The sequence below is a fragment of the Lynx canadensis genome, chromosome A2 (genome assembly GCF_007474595.2).
Source record: "Lynx canadensis isolate LIC74 chromosome A2, mLynCan4.pri.v2, whole genome shotgun sequence".
NCBI classification, from domain to species: Eukaryota; Metazoa; Chordata; class Mammalia; order Carnivora; family Felidae; genus Lynx; species Lynx canadensis.
The window spans coordinates 16,934,204-16,948,369 of NC_044304.2; the positions used below are offsets into that span (position 1 = coordinate 16,934,204).

The following is a 14,166-nucleotide window of genomic DNA, read 5'->3' on the forward strand; positions in this document are numbered from 1 at the left end:
TCTGGAAGAGTTTATATAGGCTGGTATTATTTCTTCCTCAAATGTTTGGTACAAATGCATCAGTAGAATCATCTGGGCCTAGAGTTTTCTTTTCAGAAAGATGTTGAGATATATATAGATATAATATATACAAGGCTATTCAAGTCTATTAGTTCCATATGGCTACTATAATCAAATTCTCACAAACTTGATGAAACATTCAAAATAACAAAAATTCATTCGCTCATAGGTCAGGGGGCTAGAAGTCCAAAATCAATACAACCAGGACAAGAACTGAGGTGTCAGCAGGACCGTACTCCCTATTCATGCTCCAGAAGAGAATTCATTCTCTGCCTCTTCCACCTTCTGGTGGCTGACTCAGAACTCCTTGGTTTGCAGCTGCCTTATCTGAACCTCTGTGCCTGAGGTCACACTGCCTTTTCCTCTTCTGTCTTCAAATCTCTTTGGATTTACCTCTTAGAAGAACACATGTCATGGCACTCAGGGCCGACCTGGATAATACAGCGTTATCTCATCTTCAAGATCTCTAACTTAATCACATCAGCAAAAGAACCTTTTTCCAAATGAGGTAATGTTTACAAGTTCCAGGCATCAGGATCTGATTTCTTTGGAGGACATTTTTCAAGCTATTACATTAGGTTACCTATTTCATCCTGAGTAAAGTTTTTTATTTTGTTGCTTTCAAGGGGTTTGTCCGTCTTATCAAAGTGTCAAACATATTATTATCAAGTTGTTGATTATATTTTTAATACCTTTTTAATGTACAGAGAATCAGTAATATATTCTTTCTTTCCTGATTTGTAATTTGTGTCTTCTCTTTTCTTCTTGATCACTCACTCTGGTCGGAGGCTTATCAAATTTACCGATCCTTTCCTTATTTCGTTAATAACCATCTCCTTATTTCGTTAATTTTCTGTATTGTTTTTTTGCTTCTGGTTTCTAGTTTCATTTTGTTGTGGTTAGCTAACCATATTTATTTCACGTGTATGAAATTACAACCACATTTTATAGTATCATTCCTTTAAAATTTCTTGAGAGTCATTTTATGGCTCAGAATTGAATATACTTTGGTGAATGTTCCCCAAGAACTTTAGTCTTATCTTACTGACCTACCTACCTACTTATTCTATCAATTACTAAGAGCAGACTATTGAAATCTCCAACTACAATTCTATCAGTTTTGCTTTATGTATTTTGGAGTTTTTCAATGAACTATACACCTAATTAGGGCAATCATGTCCTTTTGATTAACTAACTCCTTTATCATCATGAAATGTCCATGTTTAATTCTGGTAAAATAATTTCTAATGTCTATTTTCACTAGTATTAACATAACTGGTATTCCTTGGATTAATGTCTAGAAGGCACGTCTTCTCTCATTCTTTTACTTTATAATTAGATTTCTTACAGACAATTTATGATTCTTAGTTTTTTATGCAATTTGATGATCTATGTTGCTTAACTGAAATATTACAACCATTTACAAATAAGGTTATTACTATCCCCATGGTCATATGTAAACCTACCACCTCCCTATTTTCTACTCATCACATCTACCCCTTCCTTTCTCATTCATTCCCTCTTATGGGGTAACTTTTTTTGAGAAGTAACTTTTTTGTGGAGTATTATTCTGTTTTTATCTCCATTACTGACTTACTAGCTATAGGTCTTTAAATACTCTGTGACTTAGAATCCTCATCTCTAACGTGTCATGGTGTATCCTCAAATACCATATTAGGTGCCACATATATGGCATAAGAACTTTAATATAGTGTACTTCCATTTCCCTCTGCTGTACCTTGAGCCATGTTTGGTCCTTAACACATATTGAGAACCTAGAGATATACTGTTAGCATTTTTGGTTTAAGTAGTCTATTACCGTTTTTTAAAACTACAAATCAGGAGGGAACATCTTTTATTCTGACCCAGGTGCTGACCTCTTCTGGCATTCATTGTTCTTCCATGTAGATCCAATCCCCTTCAAAAGTATTTGGAAAGTGTTTGCCAAAGTATTATATACTTTAACCTGAAGCAGCATTTTTTATCACATTTCTAAATTATATCAGGAGTTTAACTCCATGTAATTGTCTTTCTGCCATTTTGGTCATTTCTACATGTTATAAACTCCTTAAAATGATCACTGCTTAAACAGTCTATATTTCTTCATATTTAATCGTACATTCATTCGTCTCCCTAGACGTATACCTTCCTAGTCTTGTGGGTCCATCAGGGATCAATATCCTTCACCCAAAAAAACTTCCCTCAGTTTTCCTGTACTGTGTGCTAGTGAAAACCTAACCCCATTCTCAATATCTGCCCTTTCACTCCTGAAAGGTATTCCTACTGGATACAGAACTCCAGACCGACAGCTTTACCTTCAGCATTTAAAATGTTACTATGGTGTTGGAGTGCCTGGGTGGCTTAGTCGGTTAAGCATCCGACTTCAGCTCAGGTCATGATCTCACGGTTCATGGGTTCGAGTCCCACGTCAGGCTCTGTGCTGACAGCTCAGAGCCTGGAGCCTGCTTCAGATTCTGTGTCTCCCTCTTTCTCTGCCCCTCCCCTGCTTGCATTTTCTTTCTCTTGCTCTCAAAAAATAAATAAACATCTGGCTTCTGTCATTTCTGCTGAAAAGTCAGACATCAGTTTTATGATTATTTCTTTGAATTTAATGTGTTCTTCTCCAACGCCACTCACTGCCCAATGTGGTGGCTACTTTTAAGGTGTTAGTTTTTTTGTTTTCTTTTGTTTGAGAGAGCATGCACGTGTGTGAATGGAGGAAAGGGGCAGAGAGAAAGGGAGAGAGAAAATCTCAAGGAGGCTCCACACTTATCATGGAGCCTGAAAGGGGAACGATCCCACAAGACCCGAGCCGAAATCAAGAGTCAGATGCTTAACCAACTGAGCCACTCAGGCGCCCTGTTTAAGATGTTAGTTTTTAAGGTAAGTTTAAGCATGATGTGCCTAAACATGTTTTCCTCTGTATCCAAATGTGGATCAGTTTAGACTCTCTACTGAGTTGGTATCTTTTTATTATTTATCAAAAATGATTAGCCATTACATCTTCAAATATCACTTCTGTTTCATTTTTTCTCTTTTTATAGGTCTCTAATGATAAACATGAATTCTTTTTACCATTTCTCACGTGTCCTTTAAAGTCTGTTCTCTTTGACCCCCTCCGCCACCTTGATCAAATTTATTTTTCTCTTGGTGCTTCAATTTCTTTTTTTTTTTTTAATTTTTTTTTTCAACGTTTATTTATTTTTGGGACAGAGAGAGACAGAGCATGAACGGGGGAGGGGCAGAGAGAGAGGGAGACACAGAATCGGAAACAGGCTCCAGGCTCTGAGCAGTCAGCACAGAGCCCGACGCGGGGCTCGAACTCACGGACCGCGAGATCGTGACCTGGCTGAAGTCGGACGCTTAACCGACTGCGCCACCCAGGCGCCCCTGGTGCTTCAATTTCAAGGTAGCTACTAACCTGTCTGAGCTCACTATTCCTGTCTTCTGTTGTGTTTAGCCTGCTGTTAAAACCACCCAACGAGGTTAATTTCAGGCACATTTTTCAATTATACAATATTCCTTTGAGTCTATATATTCCAATTATGTTGAAATTCTCCACTTTTTCCTGTTTTAACATATTATTCATCATTACTTTAACATACCTACATTCTAACCATACAGAAAAAGTGGTAAGATAAGTGATTGTGGTTTTATAAAATGCCAATAGATTAATTAGAATGCTCACATTCTTATGCCATAGAAAGTTACGTTTCTTATGAAAACTGATACTTCTTACAAAGAAGAATAAAGAGGACATGCTGCATTGCAGCCCAGGTGGGTCTAGAAACAAAGTCCTTACTTTTGCTAAGGTTTTCTTGGAGTAAATGTCAGTACGAAGACCAAAGTTCTGCAAATCAATTGGTTTTTCCTTGTTCTTCTCAGGAAAATTTAACATCTGCTGAGCAGCAGGGACCTAGGAGTCAGAAAAACGATGAATGGCTTTATTAATCTCTACAAAGTTAAAGGGACAGAATTTTTAAAGCACTGTATAAAAGTGACACGTAGAGAGATTTCAGAATAAAATAAATAACCACACCTTTGCCCTACACTTCTAACAACATTTCAACATAGGCAACAAAGGTTGCGTATAAGCAACATTTTTCTGCCCCATTTAAATCCCAGAGAAAATCGACAATAAATTTTAATATGCTACCCCATTTCACAGTGAAGAACAATTTACACCTTAGACTCATGTTATTCCAACTTAAGGCTATATAAAATCTGGTTGACATAGTAATCTTTTCAAGAACATGTGTTTGTTCACTTTCCAAATGTTAGGAAGGGGAAGAAGTTTCATACAGTGTATAATTAGTGTAATATTAAAAATGCCTAATATTAGGTTATTAGAGTAATAATTACAAAAACCAGAATTATAATAATATTTGTGTAATCATTAATTTACCTGAGGTGATCGAAGATGTAGAGGCACAAGCCCAGAAGGGGTATCAGCTAATACATTGAAATGAGGAGTAGGAGGAGGTCCCATTGCCATGGGTCGACTTTCTGGATCCACTTGGTAATTGACAAGCCCCCACTGCTCTAAAAAGGCATGAACCCTGGAAGAGTAAAGCTCTGAAACTTAACATCTAGAGACTGTAACGCACTTCCTCCATTAACCACCATCACATTTCACTAAAAAATCAAAACAATAAAACAAGTAAAATGTTCTCTATAGGCTATGAAGCACCACAAGGTTAACTGACAATTTTGGTTTGTTGTATGAGGGACAATTTCTACAAACTCAACATCATGTTGATAACATAACACCCAAAACCTAATACAAAGCCTGATTATTTCCATCACAGAAAGAAGAAAACAAATGTTCACTTAAGTCCATGGTGAAAAAACTCACACACAGGCCAAATTCAAACCAGGAGATTCCCATTTGATTTGTTTCTTTAGACAGATCTAGTGTAGAGAGTTTATCCACTCTCCAGATCAACCCACTCTCCATCCCTGGTCATTTTACGATTTTACCATAAAATAAAAGATATCAAGTGTAAAATCTTAAAAAGAAGAGAAAATGCCAAGGTATTAAAAATACTCAACCCCTAAATAAAAAACATTTGATTAAGGTATTTTATCAACAAAGAAATATCCAGTTGGATCAATCAAACATTAAACAGCAATGAATCAGTAACCACCTGCAGTGAAGTGTCTAAGAAAAAGTCAGGCATTTTACCTCATCACAGCACACACATCTCCAGTCAAGTTTCGCCGACAAGCAGTGCTGGTTAAATATTCTTGGGGGTTTAGGCGATATGTGTCAATCATAAAATTTCGATATGCCAAGTATCTAAAAAGCAGTGGCAAAATTCATAAGGTGAACACACATCCTTTCAGAAATAATAACTCATAGAGCCAATAATCTTCTGATTCCCTATAACCAAATCCAACAAAAAGTTTATATTCCAACAAATACTATTGAGTGCTCACAGTCATTAATGTAATTAAGGATAATAGCTAATATGCAAAACAACTATTCACTAATATTAACAATAAGTAACAGAATAAAACGATGAAGTTAATGTAAAGTAACATAGGGGTGTCTGGCTGGCTCAGCTGATGGAGAAGGCGGGTTTTGTGTTTGGAGACAGGAGTTTGAGACCTACGTTGGGCACAGAGTTTACTTAAAAATAGATAGGTTAAAATAATAATACGAGCTAATATAAATACAAGCTTAGTCACAGGGGTGAATGGATAAATAAACACCTGGTTATTTATGCTGTCTGCAGAACTACTGTGTATCCACAGTAATTCATTTAAACCTCACAATCTCTCCCTAAGGAAAGGTACACTATCATCTCATTTATCGATGAAGAAACTAAAGCACAGAGTGATTAAAGTATGTGTCCTAGGGGCTCCTGGGTAACTCAGTCAATTAGGCATCTGACTGTTGAGTTTGGATCAGATTATGATCTCATGGTTTGTGAGTTCGAGCTCTGTGCTGGGCTCCATGCTGACAGTGGAGCCTGCTTGAGATTCATATTCTCTCTCTCTCTCTCTCTCTCTCTCTGCCCCACCCCACCCACCAAAATAGATAAAATAAAAATTTTTAAATATATACATTAAAAAAAAAAGTGCCCTAGACCACAAGGCTGGTAAGTGTGGAGCCAGAATTTAGCAAACAGAGTGGGGGGGGGGGGGCTGCTCTAGAATCCATGCTCTTAACACGTGCTGCCTCTCATTTCTATATTCTTAGTAGAACCACATGTTGATCTGGCTCTGACAATGGCTATATACCCAGCCAGGCGATGAGCAGAACCCATGAGGCCAAAATCAAAGCTAAAACAAGAACAGATAAAAAAGGAGAGAAAAACTGGGATTCGGAGTCACAGGAGACTTATTTTACAACAAACCCAAACACTTCTGTGACAAAATATTTATTCACTCATTCATTCATTCATTCATTTACTTATTTATTACTGTCTTTTTTAAGCAACAACCTTTTTTTATTGTGAGCAAGAGAGAGAAGACATGTGCAAGTGGGAGAGGGGCAGAGAGAGAGTGGGAGAGAGAGAGAGGGAGAGAGAATCCCGAGCAGGCTCTGTGCTGTCAATGCAGAGCCCAACTTGGGGCCAAATCTCACAAACTGTGAGATCATGACCTGAGCTGAAATCAAGGGTCAGATGCTTAACTGAATGAGCGACCCAGTCGCCCCTCTGCGATAAAATATTTAAAACAAGATTTTAAGAAGCTACAGACCTAGCCACAAAAGAAAAACAAAAGTCTGGCAAAGTTAAGGTGGGCTACATCAGAATAGAAAAGGTACACTGCTCAAAAAAGGTCTAGTATACGCATAGATGGATAAATAAAAACCGTAAATTTTCAGATTTAAGCGGACTAAAATGATAAACTGTGCTTTTAAACAGAAGACTGCCAAGAACCAGAAGTATTTACAAACGCTGGCAATTGGCAAATTAGCTAGAAGAATATACCATGTCTCACTAGATGGAAAGACTATCAGGGTTTCTTATGCCAAATCTTTGACTGTGGTTTTAAATGAATCCTTACACTTTTGTTATGGAAAGGCTAGAATTATCTAAACTTACAACCTCAAACTATTGTGGACAATCTACTATAAGAAAATATTTATTATTCAATTATCTATATTCTGTCATGCGTTCAATGTGGAAAATCACCCTTCCCAAACAATTTAAGCAAAAGACATCTATTTGTGAAGTCACATGAGTATAACAAGCAATGAATTAATACTATAAAGATAATATATGGAAAAGTATTTATAGTATGACAGGTGTGGATTTATTTGGGGGCAAGGGTTTCCAGAAATGTGTATTTAACAGTCACCAGGCAAATATACAAAAATACTTCCCCAAAAGATTCTTCCATCTCCAAAAAGGTTTTATCTCCAATGCAAAAGCACAACAATGCTTTATGTAATTAAGATCAATTTATAGGCAGCTATGTCATCATATCTGGCATTCTTTCAATTAGGAATCATTCATTAAGAAAACAAGATAAAGATTCCACCGTCTCTCAGATTATCATACATAAATATACATAATCTATAACATAAACTGGGAACTGTTAAGGAGAAACCTCAGCTCATTTTGGTGAATGACTATTACTAATTTCAATCATGGCTGTAAGAGCTCACATGCATATAGTTCAAGATACAAATGGAAGAAGAAAAAATGTAGAAAAAATTCCTTTACAGCATGGAATTCTGTGCGGCTGAGGTATGAACACTGTTCTGCATGGAGTAACATATTTGCAAACTTCCAAACATTAGCAAAAATGAGTGTTCGACTCTTGGTATCAGCTCAAGTCATGATCTCACGGTTTGAGAAATAAAGCCCCAAGTTGGGCTCTGAGCTGACAGCACAGCACAAAGCCTGCTTGGAATTCTCTCTCCCCGCTCTTTATGCCCCTCCCCCACTTACATGCTCTCTCAAAATAAATAAATACTTTTTTAAAAAATTTAAAACAATTTGAAGAAACCCCTGCCAAACACATGCAAATTAACAATTTCTCTACACTTCAGCCTCATTCTAAGTAGTAGTATCAGGATTACATCTTTATATTTCACTCACATTTCTGGAGTCTTGGATTTGTTTTTCCCATTGAAAAATTCAGGAAGAGCACGCCGTTCAATCACATGAATACTGGGGAATAAAAAACAAAAAGTCCTCTTAAAAAAATAAAATCTTAAAATTTAAGCTAAGTAATTTTCAAAGTAGAATTGATAAATCCAAAAGGCAAACAATTATTATTTTTTTTAATGCTTGTTTTTGAGGGGAGGGACAGATAGAAAGGGGGACAAAGGATCCAAAGCAGGCTCTGTGCTGACAGCAGAGAGCCTGATGTGGGGCTCGAAGCCACGAACTGTGAGCCGAAGTTGGACACTTAACCACTAAGCCACTCAGGTGCCCCTCAAGCATTATTTTAAAAAATCAACTAGCTTGCACAAGTTCCTATGTATGAAGAGCATATAACAAAGATTTCCCTCTCTAACCCTCAATATGTAACTGTAGTTTTTCTATTCCCATAACCAAACTCAAAAACTTCAATCAACACACTGAAAGCAATACATTTTATTATGTACTTGACATAACATATCATGACCACATGATGAACCACAAAATACTAAAAGCTCTTTGGATACTGGCTGACGAACATTGTAGCAGCTGGCACAGAAACAAACTGGTGAAGTGAACAACCAGCCAAAAGATGATGGAATTTACAGTGATCAGTTTCTTGGGTTTTTCATATCAATGCAACTTTTTTCCAGCCCTCAGAAACTTTGTGATAAACTTTTTTTTTTTTTTTTTTTTTTTAAGATTTCAGTAATAGGGGCACCTGGGTGGCTCAGTCGATTGAGCGTCCGACTTCCACTCAGGTCATGATCTTGCGCTTCTTGAGTTCGAGCCCCGTGTCAGGCTCTGTGCTAACAGTTCACAGCCTGGAGCCCGCTTTGGATTCTGTATCTCCTTCTCTCTCTCTGCCCCTCCCTTGCTCACACTGTCTCTCAGAAAAAGAAAAAATAAATAAACATTAAAAAAAAAAAGATTTCAGCAATCTACTGCCTTTATAAAGATCATAGAACAAGGGATGCCTGGGTAGTTCACTCGGTTAAGTGTCCAATTTCAGCTCAGGTCCTATCTCATGGTTCGTTGAGTTTGAGCCCCACACGGGGCTCTCTGCTCTCAGTGCAGAGCCGACTTTGAATCCTCTGTACCCCCCTCTCTCTGCCCCTCCACTGCTTGTGCTCTCTCAAAAATAAACATTTATAGGGGCGCCTGGGTAGCTCAGTCAGTTAAGCATCCAACTCTGGCTCAGGTCATGATCTCATGGTTTATGAGTCTGAGCCTCACATCGGGCTATATGCTGACAGCTCAGAGCTGGAGCCTGCTTTAGATCCTGTGTCTCCCTCTCTCTCTGTGCCTCCCCTGATCACACTCTCTCCCTCTCAAGAATAAACATTTAAAAAAAATTTTTTAATTAAAAATATAAACATTTATAAACAAAGAAATCAATCACAGAACTAATTTTTACTATTTAGGTAAAGGCCCTGATAATTTTGCAAAATGTTACAGATGAAAGCACTATAGAGACCATGTAAAAATCAGGCCTCATTAACTATACAAATGACCCACCTGTGTATCTAGTACAAAGGTTTTGACACTACTACAAATCAATGTTTTTACTGATGACACTTTCTACTTTCTCAGTGGCTTTCCAGATATGCAACATGTACTGGTTACACAGAGAAGAGCAAATCAGTAATCTGTGAATGTAACTAAAAGCATCACTTGGCTGGTTCAGTTGTAGAGCATGTGACTCTTGACGTTGGGTCATGAGTTTGAACCCCACATTGAGTTTACTTAAAAACCATTCATTCTTGCATTATTTGGGAACATATAAATTGCTTGAACTGGATCTGTACTGCCAAATACTATAAATACAATGAATTACCTGGAAACTTCTAGGAAGATAATTCCTAAGACAAATTAATGCTATATACGTATGTGTAATGACTTTCCAAGTTTTACTATGAAGAGAATAGCTGTAAGCAATTAATTATATAGTTCTAATATACCTGTCATTGTTTTATTGTTACAGGTTAGGAAAGGCCCACAAAACAATACAATTTCTATATTCACCAAGAACAAAACACACATGAATGCTTAATCCAAAGAACTTTCTTTTCCTTACGTGCAGGCAGCTAATTGCTTAGGTTCTGAAAATGAGTAAGGAAGTGGGGTATTCAGAATCAGAAAATCTGAGTTCTCCCAATTGTCAAATGTGACTCTGAGCGCTTACACGGACACAGTATTTACCTGTGTGTTTACAAACAGGGGTGTGACACACACCTCCACTATCCACTAGAGCAAGCTTTATGACACACAATGGTTATGATGCAAATAAGTGTTTCTGTAACCTATAAAAACTTACCAAGTTATGTAGTATTAAGACTTTTTTCATTTTAGAGGAAAAGAACACTAGTTTCCTCAAGTGTGTCCTTTTCAACTGTTCTGAACCTGAACATGTAATTATAATTAATAACACTGATACTGAGATACTTCCAAATATAAAAATAATCTAACACAATCAATGTAATGAAGATTGACCTTCAAAGAAGAGCTATATACTTATTCTGTTCCAGCTTCTATTTATTCAAAACATTTAGGAACTGCATTCAGAAATATTAAAGGCATGCAGAGAAGTCTCAATATTAGAGTCATATTTTGTGGTTTTGGAAAAAAATATAGCTCCAAATGGATCATCTACCCTTTTAAATTGCTTCTAAAGATGTATATATGTCTAAATGCCATGTACAAAGACACACATACATAAAATCACACCTATCCTTAAAAAATGATAATGTATAATTATTGAGAGCAGGCAACAGATCCAAGTAAGACCACAAGATTCTGAGAAAGGGCACCATCCATCACTTAAGCGTAAGTTATATATATAACTTTCCAATGAAAATACCTTAAAGAAGCTAACTATTTGGAGGGGTAAGTTCTGGAACATAAATTAAAAAATAAAAAGCCAGATAAAAATCAGCCTGACATGAAACAGTCACACTTCATAAGTAATCAATAAATAAAATATCTAGGACTAGTTATTTCCAACCACACTCCAATGATGTCAAACGGTTTTGGTAAAAATAACAGGGAAGATGCTGAGGAGAGTGTTTTCTTGAAATGTTTATACATGAAAAGCCTAATGTTAAAAATATTTCCTACTGGGGCACCTGGCTTGTTCAGTCGGTACAGCATGTGACTCTTCATCTCAGGGTCATCAGTTCAAGCCCCACATTGGTTATTAGAGCACACTCACACAAAAAAAAATCATATTAAAATGAAGCCATTACTAAAGATTTTATTTTTAAGTAATCTCTATGCCCCACATGGGGATCGAACTTACAACCCCGAGATCAAGAGTTGCAGGCTCTACCGACTGGGCCAACCAGGCACCCCTAGTGTTTCAAAATCATGTAATGAATGCCAATATTTTATAATTATTAAATACTTAACTATTTGCCCATCTGAATCATAACTGATTCTAAATGAATTAAGTCTAAGCTTACAAAATTTTACACCCCCAAGTTACAACACAACTTAGTTTCCATCCCTAAACTGCTTTAAAGAACACATTCCAGGGGAGCCTGAGTGGCTCAGTCAGTTAAGCGTCCGACTCTTGGTTTCAGCTCAAGTTATCATACATAACGGTTCATGGGTTCAAGCCCCGATTCAGACTCTGACAGTGTGGAACCTGCTTGGGATTCTCACTCACTCCCTCGCTCTCTGACCCGCCCCCACTCGCATGCACAAAGTCTGTCTCTGTCTCTCTCTCTCTCTCAGTAAATAAATAAACTTAAGAAAGAAAAAAAAGAACACATTCCAAAGTTAAAATCACTTTCCATCTTCCTTCATCCATCTGACAATGATTAGTGACAACAGGGACTTGGGCAGAAAGGCATAAGATAACTTCAAGAAGTTCTCCCACACCTAAGTATCTTATTCACAGGTATACATGGCCCACTCACCAGTTATAATCAAACCATGATGCATAACTAGGAATAATAATGTGATTGGTCTGCTCTGTCACATTATCTTCTCCTGGGTCAAGTGAACGACTCTGATCACCTTTGCTAGGATCTTCGTCTTCCTATAGAAAAGAAGCCAGAGTTGAGAGAAACAGAGAACTACAGAGAGATATGTAACAGCTTTCAAACTTCTGATATTAGGGCATAAAATGAGGCCAGTTGATCCAATTTCAAGGATTAGAAAAACATATTTAAAATAAAAACAACCCTTCACAGTTTTAAGGTACCTTCACAAGATTCCCAGATGACACAGCAGATTTTATTCCTTGCTTTTACAGATGAGGGAATCAACTCAGAGAAGACTCAAAACTTTTCTCACAATAGCTTGCTTCTTGCTTGTCCAGTTTTATCTAATCCTGGGGTCACATATCTAGCTCTCAAGTGATTTATAAGGAGGTGACTCAAAGACCCTAATGAGGCATAATGACAAGCTTTCCCCTATCCCAAAGATTCATCAGTAAGTATCTGCTAGCAGCTACATGCACCTTATTCATTCCTCACAGTAACAGCAGCGATTACTACTACTTTTGTGGGTGAGAAAATGATGCACAGAGCTATTAAGTTATAAACAGGGTAGGGGTGCCTGAGTGGCTCAGTCGGTTGAGCATCCGACTTCGGCTCAGGTCATGATCTCACGGTTCGTGAGTTCAAGCCCCACATCGGGCTCTGTGCTGACAGCTCGGGGCCTGGAGCCTGCTTCGGATTCTGTGTCTCCCTCTCTCTCTGCTGCTCCCCTGCTCACACTCTGTCTCTCTCTCAAAAATAAGTAAAGATAAAAAAATAAAATTAAATTAAATTAAAAAAAAAAAAAATAAACAGGGTAGGTAGAATTCCAGAAATCCCGGATAGAGGGCCTACACTCTTAATCATTTTCACTAATAAAGGTCAGCTCTGATTTTTATCCAATTTAAAGAGGTTTTAACTAATGATTCCACCTGAAAACCTGGCCTGGCTAATACAATAATTTAAAAATCACTGCTGTGGGTCAAAACACAAGAACATGGGGCGCCTGGGTGGCGCAGTCGGTTGAGCGTCCGACTTCAGCCAGGTCACGATCTCGCGGTCCGTGAGTTCGAGCCCCGCGTCAGGCTCTGGGCTGATGGCTCGGAGCCTGGAGCCTGTTTCCGATTCTGTGTCTCCCTCTCTCTGCCCCTCCCCCGTTCATGCTCTGTCTCTCTCTGTCTCAAAAATAAATAAACGTTAAAAAAAAAATTAAAAAAAAAAAAAACAAAAAAAAAAAACAAAAACACAAGAACATTTCTTATGCTTCCAATAAAAAATAGTAATAATTACTTCTAAATAATATCATGTAATACAAAGTTTGTATTCAAATGGTTCCAATTAACCCAAAAATGCCCTTTATACATTTTTGTCCCCAAATCAGAACCTAATCAAGAAATCCGTATTAAGCGACATTTGCATCTCTTCAGTTACCTTTAATCCCTGCCTCCCTCTGTGGGTGTATTTAACAAAATTCAAAGGTTTTAAAACTCCAGACCACACGACTTCTACAATGTTTAACAATTTCTATTTATCTTATTGATTCTTCATAATTAACTTGCAATTAAACATTTTTATCAAAAATATTACAGGAAGTAAGTTTTTTGACACTCAGATGTTTTCCAATTTTGTACAGTTAAATCTACAACCTTTCATCTGTGTTTTTACTGTTTTCATTCTTATGAAATTCTTTCCTATTAAAAACCAGTTCTACACTTTACTTCCTATCTTTAACTTCATTCAGTGTAAATATCTGTGCGGCATTATTTGAAGTGAGGATCTAGTATTACTGCCTAGAAACTTAAGACAGTAATTTCCTTAAGATCAATGAGTATAGAAAAAAGGTAATGTTTGAAAGCCCCAAGGAACTCTGGTTGTTACTTAAATGATGGTGAAACAAGTATGCTAATATTGATGACAAAAGTAAAAAATGTTATTTCCCAAATCAGGGGAGCTAGTAAAAAATATGCACATGGTTAAAGTGGTTTTGAAATGAAGGTTTCACAAACTCAATTAGAACACAA

The 14,166-nt window shown here is 37.2% G+C and overlaps 1 protein-coding gene across 5 annotated transcripts in view; it reads right to left on the reverse strand.

Moving 5' to 3' along the window:
- SMARCC1 (SWI/SNF related, matrix associated, actin dependent regulator of chromatin subfamily c member 1) overlaps positions 1–14,166 on the reverse strand; it is a 176,955-nt gene that overhangs the window by 88,363 nt on the left and 74,426 nt on the right. For all 5 annotated transcript variants that reach the window (XM_030306471.1, XM_030306466.1, XM_030306465.1 and 2 more), the window contains exons 14-18: positions 12,083–12,204; positions 8,118–8,189; positions 5,246–5,359; positions 4,466–4,619; positions 3,863–3,976 (exon numbers count right to left, since the gene is read on the reverse strand). In XM_030306471.1, the coding sequence (XP_030162331.1) occupies positions 3,863–3,976; positions 4,466–4,619; positions 5,246–5,359; positions 8,118–8,189; positions 12,083–12,204 (576 nt within the window). The remainder of the gene's footprint in view (positions 1–3,862; positions 3,977–4,465; positions 4,620–5,245; positions 5,360–8,117; positions 8,190–12,082; positions 12,205–14,166) is intronic.